The 17,902-nt window shown below is 46.1% G+C and overlaps 1 protein-coding gene across 1 annotated transcript in view; it reads right to left on the bottom strand.

Moving 5' to 3' along the window:
• Window positions 1-17,902, bottom strand: part of LOC118369981 (aryl hydrocarbon receptor-like) — an 81,995-nt gene that overhangs the window by 12,026 nt on the left and 52,067 nt on the right. The window contains exons 3-4 of the mRNA XM_052499103.1: window positions 4,295-4,440; window positions 1,721-1,810 (exon numbers count right to left, since the gene is read on the bottom strand). Of these exons, the coding sequence (XP_052355063.1) occupies window positions 1,721-1,810; window positions 4,295-4,440 (236 nt within the window). The remainder of the gene's footprint in view (window positions 1-1,720; window positions 1,811-4,294; window positions 4,441-17,902) is intronic.

Raw genomic sequence — 17,902 nt, 5'->3', positions numbered from 1 at the left:
GCTTCTGGGCCCAATGTGTTCCGAGCACACACGACTCATGTGTTTTCCCATTCCCTTCCATCCATTAACCGCTCCGCCGTGAAAAGAATGCTGGGAACGTAGGTCTGACGGAGACAGAGAGCTGTGTGAGACGAGCGCGTGTGATTTGATGCTCCCTCTCTTCTCCCCTAGGCTTCCTAAAACTCGTACTTGACCTCAGTCAAGGTCTCTCTCTGGGAATGATGTGTGTGCGTGTGCGCACGGAACGAGAGTTTGGAGTTTGTTGGCCGATGAACTTCTGACTTATAAATACATCCATTTAAATGTGGTCTGTATACATGTCTGTGATGAGAAGGGGAGCCAAGGGCATATCAATCGTAACTCCATGCACTTATGCTTCCTATTATAGCCTTGGTACTTCAGTTATGACTGATACGCTTTGGGGATGATAGGCTTTTTGACAGATTACTGTTAAAGTTGAGGAGTCACATTAGAATGTCCAACAAGCTCAGCTGGCCAGCAAATTATTCAACTGTGACAATATTGACATTTGTCTTTAGTGTACATATGATGGCGTAATTAGCTAGCTAGGTGATATGGGCTGCCATGAGGTGACATATATGATACCATTAGCTAGCTAGGTGATGTGGGCTGATATAAGGTGACATGTATGATACCATTAGCTAGCTAGGTGATATGGGCTGCCATGAGGTGACAATGATGATACCATTAGCTAGCTAGGTGATGTGGGCTGCCATGAGGTGACATGTATGATCCCATTAGCTAGCTAGGTGATGTGGGCTGCCATGAGGTGGCATGTATGATCCCATTAGCTAGCTAGGTGATACGGCTGCCATGAGGTGACATGTATGGTACCATTAGTTAGCTAGGTGATATGGGCTGCCATGAGGTGACAATGATGATACCATTAGCTAGCTAGGTGATATGGGCTGCCATGAGGTGACATGTATGGTACGATTAGCTAGCGAGGTGATATGGGCTGCCATAAGGTGACATGTATGATACCATTAGTTAGCTAGGTGATACGGCTGCCATGAGGTGACATGTATGATACCATTAGCTAGCTAGGTGATATGGGCTGCCATGAGGTGACAATGATGATACCATTAGCTAGCTAGGTGATATGGGCTGCCATGAGGTGAAATGTATGATACCATTAGCGAGCTAGGTGATATGGGCTGCCATGAGGTGACATGTATGGTACCATTAGCTAGCTAGGTGATATGGCTGCTATGAGGTGACATGTATGATACCATTTGCTAGCTAGGTGATACGGCTGCCATGAGGTGACATGTATGATACCATTAGCTAGCTAGGTGATACGACTGCCATGAGGTGACATGTATGATACCATTAGCTAGCTAGGTGACACGGCTGCCATGAGGTGACATGTATGATACCATTAGCTAGCTAGGTGATACGGCTGCCATGAGGTGACATGTATGATACCATTAGCTAGCTAGGTGATATGGGCTGCCATGAGGTGACATGTATGATACCATTAGCTAGCTAGGTGATATGGGCTGCCATAAGGTGGCATGCATGATACCATTAGTTAGCTAGGTAATATGGCTGCTATGAAATGACTTGAAAGGTACCTACATACTGTAGGGTCTTCATAACACCTGAATAACCGATACATAATACATTTATAAGCAGTATATGCATAATGTGGGTGCACTGTATGTCAGTCAGTGTTGGTCAAAAGGCCCTATTTTACCTGGTGGAACCCTAGGTAGTCCTGAACAGTAGGAGAGGAGTAGAACACGTATCCCTCCGCCGTGACCACCAGCACAAAGCCGTTCAGGGCCTAGAGACACAGAGAGGCACAGTCAGACAAAAATAAACACGATGACCTTACTATTTATGAACTTAATAGTATTATACTATTATGAAGTTAACATATGTTCATACTTCATACGTCAAACAAGACACACAGCTATTCGACGTGAAGATGGGCAAATAAACTTAAACTGAAAGAAATAAAAATGAATCCCATGACGTAGTGAATGATAAGGGGCAATAAAGGAGTCAAATTAAATTAGAGGAGGAATTCTGGTCGGCTATTGAAGGAGGGAGAAGTAGCCATGGTGTGTGTCTGTGTGTGTGTGCATGTGTGTTTGTTCAGGTTTGGGTAAACATCCCATGTAATTAGCCATTCCTTTGTTCAGGTGTTAAATGTGACAATACAACGGAGCAGGGGGGAATATAGCTACTTGTCACGCACAGGATCCTGAACCTTGTAAACAATAGACCACCAGAGTGTGTGTGAGTGTGAGTGTGAATGTGTGTGTGTGTGAGAGAGAGAGAGAGAGAGAGAGAGAGAGAGAGAGAGAGAGAGAGAGAGAGAGAGAGAGAGAGAGAGAGAGAGAGAGAGAGAGAGAGAGACAGACAGACAGACAGACAGACAGACAGACAGACAGACAGACAGACAGACAGACAGACAGACAGACAGAGACAGACAGACAGACAGAGACAGATAGAGAGAGAGAGAGAGAGAGAGAGAGAGAGAGAGAGAGAGAGAGAGAGAGAGAGAGAGAGAGAGAGAGAGAGAGAGAGAGAGAGAGAGAGAGAGTGAGAGAGTGAGTGACAGGGTATGCGAAAGGTCCTGCATTTTGGTATCACAATAAAGGGCCTGTACGGATTTACTGGAAGCTGCTGCAAATTTTCAGCATATAAAACACAGACAACAGGTTTAGCCAATGTACAGGTTTAGGAATACAGGCCAAAGTATCTGTGTGTGTGTGTGCAGTGGTGGAAAAAGTACCGAATTGTCAAAGTTAATATTTAGCTATTTTTAAAATGTAATTTTTTTTTAAACAAACAAAGCATTTGTGTCCACCAGATCAGAGGCAGTAGGGATGTCCAGAATGTTCTCTTGATAAGTGCATGAATTGGACCATTTTCCTGTCATGCTAAACATTCAAAATGTAACGAGTAAAAAGTACAATATTTTCTTTAGGAATGTAGTGAAGTAAAAGTAAAAGTTGTCTAAAATATAAATAGTAAAGTAGAGTACAGATACCCCCAAAAACAACTTAAGTAGTGCTTTAAAGTATTTTTTACTTAAAAGTACTTTACACTACTGTGTATGTGTTTGAGGGTAATAGTGAGTGATTCTAACCCACCTACTCTAATTATTTCCTGAGAAAGACTACAGGACAACAAGACGATAACGTGGTTTGTAACATCTTCATGACATATGCTCCCAGATAGCACTGAACAAGTTTTCTGCATGGTGAATCAACTAGCCCCATTAATCTTTACCTGGCACATAGGCATACACAAAAATAAAAAATAAAACAACACACAATTGTGTCTCAGAAGAGCAGCGTTTGTTCTCTGTGTGGATTTACTGCCGTCACCAGGACAGCGACTGAGGAAGAAAGTTAAGATTAAACTACAAACTGCCCAGCATTACCAAACTATCAAGGCGGATAATCAGTCATAAATCAGTCTAGCACCACCCTCCATTAGACCAGTCCCTACTGGAGAGAATAGTGCTGTGTGTGGTCAGTGGTGAGACCTCCCTGGAGATGGCGATGGTTATCTTTAGCAATAAAACAAACGCTAATGAGGACTAGCGTAGCCCTCACGGAGAAATGGGACAGCACGCTAACACTCCTAGCATTAGCCCCAGTGAGAAGAGGGAGGGCATTGCCCATGGGTAATGAAACGAGAGAGTCAAACTCAGGATTTAGTCAGGAGGGGAGGGAATGTGGGTGTTTACTCCAAGAAAATGACTCTATATGTGTGCTTAGACAAGTGGTTGAATCCACCTCTTTTTGTTCTCCCTTGTTGGTATTGAACATACATGTATGAGAGGCTATACGGAGGTTGTTGAAATAGCCAAGGGTTTATAATCAAGCATATTTGTTCGAGACTGTATACAGGGGTTCTATATCTATGGTATACAGTATGCATGATATATAGGCTGATAACGTGAGACAGTAATCCCTAACCTAACTCTCGGGGAGGATGGAGGAGTTTCGGTCATGTCAAGACATAAAACAAATAGCTTCTCGTATAACTGGAGGGGAAGGAGTGAGGCTGGTTTCTTTACATGTAGGTGGGTATGAGAGGCGCCATATAGTGTGTGTGAGCTGGGGGACAGGTTGGTGCTTGCCCTTCACGCCAGCTAAGCTTCCTCGGGTAAACCCCAGAGGGGGAGAGAGAGAGAGAGAGAGGCCTCGGGCTGGGGGGACGGACAGACAGACAGACAGACAGACAGACAGACAGACAGACAGACAGACAGACAGACAGACAGACAGACAGACAGGCAGACACTGTATACCTGGTGCAGGAGGTTTCCCTCTGAGAACGTGACCCCATCCATAGAGGTTGTGGCGGTTGTGCTCTTCGCTAGAGTGATCGGTCCATTCCCTCCGAACCCCACCGCTCTCTCCACCCCCCACCCTGGACTGCCTTTCTTCGTGGTCGCTGCGAAACAGAAGAGAGGGAGAGAAACACAACTTCACACCGGCACGCAAACCTGAAAGCAATACGTGCCGGACAGTGGGAGAATGCAGCATAGAACTCACTTCTCAAAGATGTTGTTGACAGGCTCTCTGCTAATGTCTGTAACTCTGAAACAGTTATCTTCTTCCTCCAAGCCAACAGACTAAAACTACAGCCCCTAAGATGGCTCTCCTTCCCTCTCTCGAACCCCTGCTGTTGTTGTTGTGTGTGGCTGTGTGCGTATATGTGTGTGTGTTTGTATGTATGTGTGTGTCTCGGCTTGTTTTACTATCCTCGTAGGTACCGGAAATCCCCAAAAGTCACCACAAGGATAGTAAAGGATAGTAAAGGACAGACCCCCACAAAGGCTATTTTAAGCTGAGTTTAAAGGGTTTGGTTTAGGGTTAGAATTAAGTTACAGGTTGGGTTTAGGGTTAGGGGCTTAAAGTTGGAGTTAAGGTCAGGGTTAGGTTTAGGTTTAGGTTTAGGTTTAGGGGTTAGGAAAAATAGGATTATCCCCACAAGGATAATAAAACATATGGTGTGAGTGTGTGTGTGTGTGTCTGTGTGTGTGCACGTGCATGTGCTTTCTTGCATGTGTCTGTGTGTCAGCCAGGATTGGCTTTGGGCTCATTTGGGACTTAACTTTGACTCCAGCTTTAACAGATGAGATTATAAAACCTCCCTCCCCATTTGTCTAACTCCATTTTCTCCTTCCCTTGTTCATTTGTTCTCATCCCCAGAAGAAGCCCTGACAGCGAGCGAGGCTCATAGGGGACTAAGTGCGGGCGTGTACGTCATATGTTTCAACTGGAGACTTGAGACATACTCCAGATGTCCACAGCCAGGCCTCTAATCTATGTTTGTGTCCCCTAAAAGCAGAGCTGCAGACACCAAGTATGTTTGCGGAAAAAAACAAAGCCAATTGTTTTCAGAAATGCCGGATGAGCTGCGACTATTTCTGTCCGTTAGTCTAATATCTCAAAGGTGGTCTTCTTAAAATAGGTCAGAATCGAAAGAGAGAGAGATAGGGAAGGAAAGAGAAAAGGGGAGATAATGAGGGATATGAGAGAGAGAGAGAGAGAGAGAGAGAGAGAGAGAGAGAGAGAGAGAGAGGAAGAGAGAGAGAGAGGCAGATGAAGACAGAGTGAGAGAGGAGACAAACAAATGGAGGAGACAGACAGTGACAAATAGTTGTACATACTGGAGTCGGACACACTGGTGACTGACTCCACCAGACTCCAGACTGCAGTCCAGACTGAACCCTAGGGCTCTGGTCTTTCCCGTCTCTCCGCTTTCCCGTCTGTAGCTCCAGATCAGAACAAGAGCCTCCTTGTTCCCACTTTCAGCCTCCCCTCGACCCTCATACCCGGCTGGACACAACACACCCACTGTGCTCAGCCACTTCTGATGAGCGCTGAAAGAGCCAGGGGCTTTCTCTGCCTTCACCACAGATCTTAAATCAATAAAGCATGTTGTTCAGCCTGAATTACAGCTTGGACTGGGTCTGGCTGGGCCTGACTGGGCCTAGCTGGGCCTGACTGGGCCTGGCTGGGCTGGTTGGGCCTGACTGGGCCTGGTTGGGCCTGTCAGAAGGCTTGATGGGGGCTGCTACACCAACACTAATTATTTCAATCACAGAGATAAGTGACTCTCATAGTACTTTGCTATACGTCTAGAAGTTTCCCAGTTGGAATGTGAGTAAGTGGCTGCCCAGAGCTAGCTAGAGAGACCGGCTGCTGTACACTGGCTAGCCCAGAGCTAGCTAGAGAGACCGGCTGCTGTACACTGGCTAGCCCAGAGCTAGCTAGAGAGACCGGCTGCTGTACATTGGCTAGCCCAGAGCTAGCTAGAGAGACCGGCTGCTGTACATTGGCTAGCCCAGAGCTAGCTAGAAAGATGGCTTGCTGTACATTGGCTAGCCCAGAGGTAACTAGAGAGATGGCCTGCTGTACATTGGCTAGCCCAGAGTTAGCTAGAGAGATGGCCTGCTGTAGGCTACATTAGGCTAGCCTGATAACTCACACTGCTCTGTCTGTCGTTTGCTACATACTTTACTCGTCTGTGGTGACAAGGGGAATGAGGGGTGTTGTTCACAAGACAAAGTCAACAGTGATTGGATCGTCAAACCAATCAGAGTATCAAAGCCAATGCTTTACCCACATGTGTTCTGGCTCTGGCCCAACCCATACGTTTCTGGACCAATCGCACGGCCCCGAATGTGTTCGCATTCTGTGAAGGGTCAGGGAGGCACTCAGATCCAGACTCATTGCAGAGAAGAAACGAATGTCTGCAGGCGTGAAAGGAGTCTGGGTAGCCAGGCAAACATTAGCCTACAGCACAGAGCTAACCCTGGCTCTGAGGTACGGCCTAAGAGCATGTGGCTGACTGCTATAGTCTACATTGGAGTTAGCTAGAGCGTGTGGTTGCTGTACAGACTAGCCTGGAGAAAGCTCTGCCCCTGAGGTACGGTCGGCTGCAGGCTGGGTGGGGCGCCCAGTCATTTCCTGTGTGTGTTGTGAGCTACAGGCTGCAGCTAATGCTATTTCTGGATCCACAGCCATTATCAAGCCCTCTGTATCACAAATATAGAAAAAAGAGAGAGAGAGAGAGAGAGAGAGAGAGAGAGAGAGAGAGAGAACGAAAACAACAGTATTTCTTTCCAGCAACAAAACACCAAGATACCTTTCCCACAGGACACAGATGTTGGGAGATAATTTTGGGGGAAATGCAAAGTCAAAGGCAAACCACTTAAAAGGATGATGGCCTATCGATATGGCCCAGTAAATTGCAGAGTACTTAACCATGTAGCATACATCAGGGTTAGGACGGAGAGAAAGAGAGCGAGAGAAAAAGGTGGAGAGAGAGAGAGAGAGAGCGAGAGAGAGAGACAGGGGTTGGAGCGAGAGAGAGAGCACCGTTTCAGGGTTTGGCAGACATGTACAGTATGTGGCTATGCGGTATGGTTACTTTCCCATGTTTGTTCCAGTAATGACTAAGGGAGGAAGAGAAGACAGTGTTTCTATTTGGGCTGACAATGAGGGCTCGTGACTGGGTCATGACTGTGGCCCTATAGCTCAGCTGGTAGAGTGCGGCGCCTGCAGTTCCAGAATAGTGGGTTCAATTCCTGGGAGTACTGTATGTAAAATGTATGCATACATGACTAAATCTCTTTGGATAAAAAGGTCTGCTAAATGGCATATACATTAAATTATATGTGGACCAGGGACTGCTATTTAATTCAGCGAACCAACTAGAGAGAATATGGTTCAGCGTCGGAGTGCTGATATAGGATAAATGTTCCCTTTTAGATCATTAATGAATACTATTTTATGGACAGGGAGGATCGGATTCTATAAAAGCACTTACTCTGAGGTGCTTTATGAATATGGGCCCAGGACTCCAGTATAGCAGTTGCCTGTCCCACGTAAAGGGAGCCAGCCCTGGCAGGACTAGATGTGTTGTGGTGCTGTTATCCTGCTGCTGTTACTGGAGCACAGAGACCAAACCAAAGCCTTGGAACAGTTCGCAGGGCTTAACCAATCAACGAGCTTTGACTTCCCTATCAGAACATCTGTGGCCTGGTCTCTCGGTCTTTGGGGTTAACCTCGACACTGACGTGAAGCTCTGACTACACAGCAAAGGAATGACTGGAGGGCTGGCTCAGCCCGGTCCACACGCACGCACGCGCACGCACGCCCACACACACACACATACACACACACAGGCCTCCGCAGAGGGGAGGCCAAACGAGGAAAACAGACCAGGCCGCAAAATTGCCACTTGGCCGGTCAGATAGCAGCAATGGCAATACCACATTCCTCTATTCTCTCCTGACTGACTGGCTGACTGTAGCCCTGAGAGCTGGAAATGGACGGGAGTCACCGAGTCTAAAAAGGAGAATGGTCTGTAGTGGTTTGGTCAGTGTAGGACCGTAAAGTGGAACTCTGCCCGGCCCGCAGAACTCAATCCATCAGGACTGAATTACCATCCTACTGCTGCCAGTGTATATTATGGTGAATAGCCTATGATTAGAGGCTTTGGAATCATCTAGCTCCAGTTCCTCTTTCCTAATGATCGCCTGTCACTGACCATCGTACGCCTTCTATGTACTTTGATATGGCACTACGCTCGTCATAATTTATCTTAATTTACTTCAAAACCAAATATTCTTTTGAATGTTTCCAATACTAGGGAAATGCCAACAACATATCCCTTCAAAACCACAAAGTTGGCACCCTCACGTTCAAGCCATCGCTACTCAACCTAGTGGCGAAGAGAGAGTAGAGAGTGTAAGACAGATACGCACGCACGCACACACACACACCGACACACACCGACCCCCACAGCCACCTCAACACCTCAGGGCAGGCTGCCGGTCCGCCGACCACATCTGTCCACGCTGGGCGGAGGGCAGCAGTCTAGTCTCATCATTATTTTAGTAATAGAAGGTCAACCCACCAGTCAGTCTCCTGTAGGACCAAACAGAACCATAAAAGGTTTCTAATCTCAAGGTCAATCCAATCTACCCACCCACTGCTATAACCCGATATTAGAGAGAGAGCCAGGGAGCCAGGGATGGTCTGGGCACCTAATCGATGAGCATGGTATATATATCCTGACAGTAATGGGATATGTAGTCTACCCCATCAACAAGTAGCCTACCCCATCAACAAGGCGTCCAGAATAATCACATTACAGTGAGACAACACTCCGCGGACAAAGAGAGAGAGTTCGTATGGCACCCTATTCCCTATAAAGAGCACTACTTTTGACCAGGGCTCATAGAGCTCTGGTCAAAAGTAGTACATTATATATATAAGGAATTGGGTGCTATTTAGGAAAGAGACAAACTCTCTTTCTTTGTTGTCTGACTGTAGTGTCATCTGGCGGTGGAAGGACAATTCTGGATGGACGCCTTGATGACGTGCTTAGGCAACAGCAGTTTGTATGTGTGTATGTGTTTGTGTGGGTGTGCGCGTGCACGTGAATGACCAGGTTCGTGCCACCTGCTAAAAGGTTAAAGGGTAAAAGGCTGTGTGTGTGAATTATATAATAAGCTTGCAGATGTTCAACCGACAGAAGTGTCTCTGAAAGCACGCACATCTTATCACTACAGAGCAGGGCCTCTCTTGGACTGCTACAACGACAGATACAATAACGACACCCAAGATAAACGGCTTCCTGTCACACCGAAGAGGAAACATTCAAACAGTCTACACATACAGTTGAAGTCGGGAGTTTACATACACCTTAGCCAAATACATTTATTTGTTCCTGACATTTAGTCCTCGTAAACATTCCCTGTCTTGGGTCAGATAGGATCACCACTTTATTTGAATGAATGTGAAACGTCAGAATAATAGTAGAGAGAATTATTTCTTTCTTTCACATTCCCAGTGGGTCAGAAGTTTACATACAATTAGTATTTGGTAGCATTGCCTTTAAATTGTTTAACTTGGGGCAAACATTTCAGGTAGCCTTCCTCAAGCTTCCCACAATAAGCTGGGTGAATTTTGGCCCATTCCTCCTGACAGAGCTGGTGTAACTGAGTCACATTTTTGTAGGCCTCCTTATTCGCACACACTTTTTCAGTTCTGCCCACACATTTTCTAATCGGACTGAGGTCAGAGTTTGAAGGTAGGCCTTGAAATACATCCACAGGTACACTTCCAATTGACTCAAATTATGTCAATTAGCCCATCAGAAGCTTCTAAAGCCATGACTTGAAGCCATATTTTCTGGAATTTTCCAAGCTGTTTAAAGGCACAGTCAACTTAGTGTATGTAAACTTCTGACCCACTGGACTTGTGATACAGTGAATTATAAGTGAAATAATCTGTCTGTAAACAATTGTTTGAAAAGTTATTTGTGTCATGCACAAAGTTGATGTCCTAACCGACTTGCCAAAACCACAGTTTGTTAACAATAAATTTGTGGGATGGTTGAAAAACGAGTTTTAATGACTCCAACATAGGTGTATGTAAACGGTATATATACTGTACATCCCCATACAAGTCACCTATAGTGCAGTCCAGCTGTGTTGTACTGTACCTCACTACCTCCCTCTTTTCCTCACCTTTCTCTCTCTACCTCATCCCTCTTTCACCCCCTCTCTCTCCCTCTTTACCATGCCTCTTCCTCCTTCTTTCACTTCCTTCCCTCTTTTGCCTCCTTCCTTCCCTCCCTCCCTCCGTCGCTCCCTCCACCTTTGGTGTATAGTATAGGACTGCCGTGTGACCAGCTCATCCCCCTTTGAATGGCTGATGTTTCCCAGCCATGGATTCATACTCTTTACACTACAGGAGAGAGCGAGGGGAGGAAAGAGCGAGCGAGGGGAGGCGAAAGAGAGGGAGAGGAGGGAAAGCAGGAGGAGAGAGAGGGAAGAGAGAGGGGGTAATAGAGGGAGAAGAGAGACTGGGAGGAGATAAACAGAGAAAAGAGAGACGGGGTAAGAGAGGGAGCGAGGGTGGGAGAGAGAAAGAGAGAGAGAGAGGAGATCAAGATCAAGATAGAGCAAGCGAGAGAGGGGCAAAGAGAGAGAGGAGTTACAGCTTAAGACAGCGAGAGGGGCATACATTGAAATTGATACAGAGAGAGAGAGAAGTCCAGCCTCCTCTATCTGTTCTTGCTCTAGTATGTCCGTCTAGTTAATGACCATCGCGTGCAGAACGAGACTGCATCCATGACAGCACCTGAACCCTATTAGCTAACAAACTGGACCACTTCCCAGTATTGTCTTTGCTCTCTTTTTTGTATGTAAATGGTGTTTGGCACTAATGACTCCCACCCTCTTGCTGCCCTAAACATAAAGAACTTCATACATTTCATGGGTAAACAAATGTGTGATAGTGCCCCGAGCACTCACTGTGGGTGGACTACAATACCAAGACCAGTCAGGGGTAATGAGAGGCCCACACAAAGGGCCCATATCCTGTTATTGACTCTTTCACTTAAAACTGGGAGAAAATCGACAATACAACAACGTAATTGTTTTGTATGACATTTTCGTAGCAGTTTAAGTGAAGTCCTGTACACAACATGAGGCAGAGGATTGTGTATATGTGTATTTGTAAGTGTGTATTTGTGTGTGCGCGGTGTGAGGTTTTGCCTGACGGTACGCTTAAAGCCCAGGGAGAGAGAGGAGAGGCCTCTCTGTGTGGGATGTATAAACGTGTACTTCTAAATAACGACTCGCTCGTTTCTCAACTCTGGAGTTTTTTTTCTGAGCCGTGCCAAATAGTTGTAATTTCTCTCACGGCTCGCTCGGCCCCTATGTTGAACATGATTTACAGCAAAACACTAAAGACAGATTTTATGTGCACTCTTCAAATTCACAAATTCATTGGCCACTTTTTCTTCCCACCTTTTTCTCTGTTTGTGAGGCTGAGCTATGTTAGAGACTGTTGTTAACACGTGAAATAACATGTAGGCTACGGCCGATTGATTTCCTCTGTGTCTAAGCTAGGCACACATTGGTTTGTAAACTCTTCGGTTCCCGGTCAACTTTCCTTCAGGTGATTAAGCAGTAATTGCAAAAGTAATTTTCAACAGTTCACACGGACAAAAAAAAAATCAAAAACAGTGCCAACGCGTTACTGAGTTAGAAAGAATGTTAGAATGATATACAGTAAGACTAGTACTGTATACTAGTAAGTGTAGTACTCTGTACTACAGGACGCTTTAGTAGGCTAGGCTTTGTGTTATGGGCATGTTGGGGCATGCTCAGTGGACCTCCTCTGTAATACCCGGCGCCTCCCGCACTTTGAACCTCTCTCTGCTTCTCTCTGCCTCCACGTCCTGACTCTCTACCCTCTGTGGCCAACCCGGAGCTGTTTCCCATTTGCGCAGTACTTCGGATTTAGGGAGAAAGAAGGAAACAATGAGCGAAAAAAAAAACACGAGGAGAACAAAGAGGAAGAGAAGAGGGGGAAGAAGGGAAGAAAGAAAGAGGGGAATGTCTGTGGGGAAGTAGTAGCGCCATGGGAACTCAACTGGACTGGTTCAGATTCTGATGCTGGAAAACCAGACGACTTTGTTTCATCCATCCCACACTGCACCTATATGACTTTAATTAGAACCAGCTGGACAGGGGAAAGCAGCTAGCAAACCCAGTCAGTCCCGTAATAAAACAAGAGACCCATTCCTATCTCCCCCCCATCTCTCTCTACATCTCCCCCTTCTTGCCTTTAAAGTAAAGAGGTAAATAGATGGGGCCTCCTCAGCCACTAGGGGTTCCCCTAGGCTCTATGCTAGTCCTCTTCTACAACTTCTCCTGGCATCAGACTTTATACATACAGTAGAGGAAAAGAAACGATTTAAGCCCCCTGCACCCCTACAGTCCCCCACCCTCTCCCCTCTCTCTCTCTCTCTCCCCCCATCTCCACAAACCCTCTGACCCTCCCCATACTTCTCCCGTCTCTCCCTAACTTCTCCACCACACCCATTCACTGTTTTTTTGTTGTTGCAGATTTTGAAACCTAAGAGCTGAATTGAACCATTGTTTTCCTTGCCTGCCTCGTCGTCTGGCCGGCCAGCACAACCTCATCCAGCCTCTCTCATTCCCTCTCTTATCTCTCTCTTTCTTGTTTGTTTAAGGGCAGGTCATAACTTGCAGAGCTCTGGAGGAGCACAGTGCTCTATCTATCTGTAGTTGGACACTCTCTCTTCAGCAGTGGCACAGACGGACCCCCTCGGTTCCCTTGTACAGAATAATACAGCACACAGACCCAGTTCACACAACTCGTTTGAAGAGTAACTTGGATTTTTTTTTAAATCAACTGCCATTACCACACTTGTTCTCCCTAAACATGCCTTAACATATTGTACCTACAGAAAGATATTCTGACAAGGTATCTATGCGTTTGTTTATGTCTTGATAAAGGTAACACAGTTGCACCCATGCAAGTGCAAAAGCTACTTAGCTTCCTCTGACTCCATGCAGTCAACTAGCTGTTCTAAAACCCGATGAGCTATTCACAGAATAAAACAGACACTCTAGATGCCACACGCAAGTTACCCTTTTTTGGGCTTTCCATTACACCATTTGGTGAAACTATGTGCAGGCCAGCTAATAAGCGACATTACGGTCTTCCCTCTGGCCCTCATTCATGTTTCACCCGCCAGCTCCCCTGTCTGTCCCTACACATCCCTGTAGTCTAAACGTTTGCCTGTCGTCCCCGCCACAGGGTATATTATCCCCTCCGCATACATACACGCACATCAGCGGATATATGCACACATGCTAGGACACACACGTACACACGTACACACGCGCACACACACACACACACACACACACACACACACACACACACACACACACACACACACACACACACACACACACACACACACACACACACACACACACACACACACACACACACACACACACACACACGCCAGAGTCCACCGACAGATGCGCAGTTCCTTCTCTGCCTGGAGCGGATCAATAAATTGACAGCCTGTCGGACCGGCTTCATAATAATTCTATCCTGACACCGTCCTTGAATCCCTCCATCCATCTATCCCTCCCCCCCATGGTCTTTACATGGGCAAAATCTGACAGCAACCTTCCCGGTCTCGCCGAAACCTGACAGTGTATCATTTCCACTCCGTCTCACCTGAAGCCATGCAGTAAGCATAAAGAGAAGGCCAAATACTGGTCGTCTGTGGTTTAGTTTTTAAGAGAGCAGCGTTAGCAATACGGAACACTTGCTCAAAATTTGATGCACTCATTGTACTGTATTTGTGCACTGTGGCATACCTTGTCACAGAACACATAAACAGGAGTAGACTGTAGCTGTCCGATAGGTGTGCTAAGTATACGTAGTGCTTTCATTTTCATTGCACCTTTATTCTGACAGGGAGTCAAGCCGAGAACGAGGCTTCTTTTAACAGACGAGCCCTGTGTACACGTCAATGCACATCAGTGATAGAAAACAAAACACATTCTTCAGTAAAAAGGTTGACAATCAACCCCGGGAGGCACCAATTCATCCAGTTTCAGAGAGCCTTGAAGATTATTCCACAAGAGCTAAAAAAAAAAAAACTAAAAGCAGATGGATCTAACTCAGTGGAGATGGAAGGGACCTCCAGAGTTAGCCATCCCTGAGACCCGGGTCTGGTATCTTGTACGTCTGTTTAGTGTAGCATAGCGGTCTGACATGGCAGTAAATGCCCAGGCCACACCGGGCGCCTCCCAAATGGCGCCCTATTCCCTGTGTAGCGTACTACTTTTGACCAGGGCCCGCAAGCCTATGAAGGGAATAGGGTGTTATTTGGGGCACAGCTGTGGTTTGTCAGGTGGGACAGAGGTTTACTCTAGCCTTGACAGTATAACGCCCTCAAATTCAACTGTGGACCTTGAAGCCCTACAGGGGGTGACATAAACAGGACCCCCTACAGAACAGGGACAGAGGCAACCTTCCTGGAAGTCACAGCAGGCATGTAAGGTATACGTTACAGCACATTGCTATTCACGGTTCCACAGCAGAATATAAACCTTCCGAACGGGATACTACCTGGGCTTTATTCATTCCCCATAGGCTATACCAGGGGTATTCAGATCCTACCCAGCTTGTTTCTACCTGATAATTAGCTGCACCCAGGTTTTAAATCATCCCCTGATTTGAGGGGAAGAATTAGAAAAAGCAGGCGTCAAGGGCCACATTTGAATTTGAGGGCTTTGTACGGTGAAGGCAAGAGGAAGTCGAAAACAGTCATAGAGACGAAAGGGTTAATGAAGCGAACTATGAACCTACGTTGAAGCAGAATACATACAGGCCCACATAATACTACTCCATTATCCATCAGCCGTCAGACAGCCTCCTCCAGACTACAGTACACCTTAATAAACACTCAGGGATCATGGGACGAACTGCACTCTGTTCTCTGTTTACAAAGCTATTTCCTGTTAAGAGGAAACACATACAACTCTCTTCTCTGAGAGAGAGAGAGAGAGAGAGAGAGAGAGAGAGAGAGAGAGAGAGAGTGGAGACACAAAGAGATCTAGAGATGAGAAGGAAGAAGGAGAAAGAGCGAGAGGGAGAGAGAGAGAGAGAGTGAGAGAGAGAGAAAGAGATAGCAAGAGAGGAGACACAAAGAGATCTAGAGAGGAGAAGGAAGAAGGAGAAAGAGCGAGAGGGAGAGAGAGAGTGACAGGTTATGGCGAGAGGTCTTGCATTTTGGTATCACAATAAAGAGCCTTTGTTATATCTGGATTTACTGGAATCCTATTTGTAGCCTATCTTCGCACCACATTTCCATGTAGACCTCTATCTGCATATGTGGGCACCATAAACCTGTTGCACAAACAGACCCTGACCCTTGACCCTGGTGTATAGTGAGATAAGGTTTAGAAGAGCGCAGTGTGCGGTCCAGACATCCCTCTGTTTACATTCCCCTGTCTCCATGCTATGTCACATATGGGCTGCTGTTTCATGTAGATAGGGCGTATTCATGCTGCCACCCACCCCAACGTTGGGCTAGACTAGATCTAGGTGCAGCTAGCTTCTCGCTGTATAAAGAAATACAAACTTTTTTTTCTCCCATTGACGTTTCACCACTCGGTGAGTGTGTTCATGTTTTTTTTTGCAAAGGATTCTGGGTGAGGGAAGGAAGTGAGTAATTAACGACAAACTATGAGTTAGGGGGAAACAGAACAGACCTTAAAAACAGATGTTCTGACAGAATATAAAACACTTGAGTCAGGTTCCAGGAAGTTTTGATCAAGTCTAGTGTGAGAAAGATTCATATTCTACGTTGTAATCTTCAAATACTACAAGTAAGTTAAAATAATTTTAAAAAAATGACATGTAGCACCTCCTTCTGTATAATTGTAAAGTGAGAGGCTGTGAGATTCATTACTGTACTACAGTTTAGTTATTGTTTAATTCATGGTTTATGATAAAATATGTTGTTTCCTTCTCCAACAGGCACCCTAGGCACCAGCAATACCTAAATCCTTTAATAGTCTGGATCCTATCCAGCTATCCACGAAAGTAGATAAATGCAGGGTTAAAGTGTGGTTGGAGACAGCAGCACCCGAATCATTTGACAAACAAGTATTTTCTGCAGAGAAAGAGTTAGAGAGAGGGAGAGAGAGAGCGAGGGAGAGTTAGACAGAGGAAGAGAGAGAGAGAGACTCCAAAGAGACTGTGATGACTGTGATGGGTGTCCGTATGGACAGGCATCGCTGGTGGTCCATTTATACTGTACTCCGGATTGTTAGGGAATGGACGGTATACAATATAATTAGCCTTCAATGTCAAAGCCAACAGTCAGAGAGAGTTAGACAGAGGAAGAGAGAGAGAGAGAGAGAGTTAGACAGAGGAAGAGAGAGAGAGAGTTAGACAGAGGAAGAGAGAGAGAGAGAGAGAGTTAGACAGAGGAAGAGAGAGAGAGAGAGAGAGTTAGACAGAGGAAGAGAGAGAGAGAGAGGGAGTTAGACAGAGGAAGAGAGAGAGAGAGGAAGAGATGGAGTTAGACAGAGGAAGAGAGAGAGAGAGATGGAGTTAGACAGAGGAAGAGAGAGAGAGAGATGGAGTTAGACAGAGGAAGAGAGAGAGAGAGATGGAGTTAGACAGAGGAAGAGAGAGAGAGAGAGTTAGACAGAGGAAGAGAGAGAGAGAGATGGAGTTAGACAGAGGAAGAGAGAGAGAGAGATGGAGTTAGACAGAGGAAGAGAGAGAGAGAGAGAGTTAGACAGAGGAAGAGAGAGAGAGAGATGGAGTTAGACAGAGGAAGAGAGAGAGAGAGATGGAGTTAGACAGAGGAAGAGAGAGAGAGAGAGAGTTAGACAGAGGAAGAGAGAGAGAGAGAGAGAGAGAGAGGAGAGTTAGACAGAGGAAGAGAGAGAGAGAGAGAGAGAGAGTTAGGACAGAGGAAGAGAGAGAGAGAGAGAGAGAGAGGAGTTAGACAGAGGAAGAGAGAGAGAGAGAGAGAGAAGAGAGAGGAGAGTTAGACAGAGGAAGAGAGAGAGAGAGAGAGAGTTAGACAGAGGAAGAGAGAGAGAGAGAGAGAGTTAGACAGACGAAGAGAGAGAGAGAGAGTTAGACAGAGGAAGAGAGAGAGAGAGAGAGACAGAGGAAGAGAGAGAGAGAGATGGAGTAGACAGAGGAAGAGAGAGAGAGAGAGGAGTTAGACAGAGGAAGAGAGAGAGAGAGAGAGAGTTAGACAGAGGAAGAGAGAGAGAGAGAGAGAGTTAGACAGAGGAAGAGAGAGAGAGAGAGAGAGTTAGACAGAGGAAGAGAGAGAGAGAGAGAGAGAGAAGAGAGAGACAGAGGAAGAGAGAGAGAGAGAGTTAGACAGAGGAAGAGAGAGAGAGAGAGGAAGAGAGTTAGACAGAGGAAGAGAGAGAGAGAGAGGGAGTTAGACAGAGGAAGAGAGAGAGAGGAGAGAGGAAGAGAGAGAGAGAGAGGAGAGTTAGACAGAGGAAGAG

This window comes from Oncorhynchus keta, chromosome 37 (assembly GCF_023373465.1).
Source record: "Oncorhynchus keta strain PuntledgeMale-10-30-2019 chromosome 37, Oket_V2, whole genome shotgun sequence".
In the NCBI taxonomy this organism is placed as follows: domain Eukaryota; kingdom Metazoa; phylum Chordata; class Actinopteri; order Salmoniformes; family Salmonidae; genus Oncorhynchus; species Oncorhynchus keta.
Note: the sequence above shows the minus strand (reverse complement) of the source record. Positions and strands in the feature narration are given on the sequence as shown.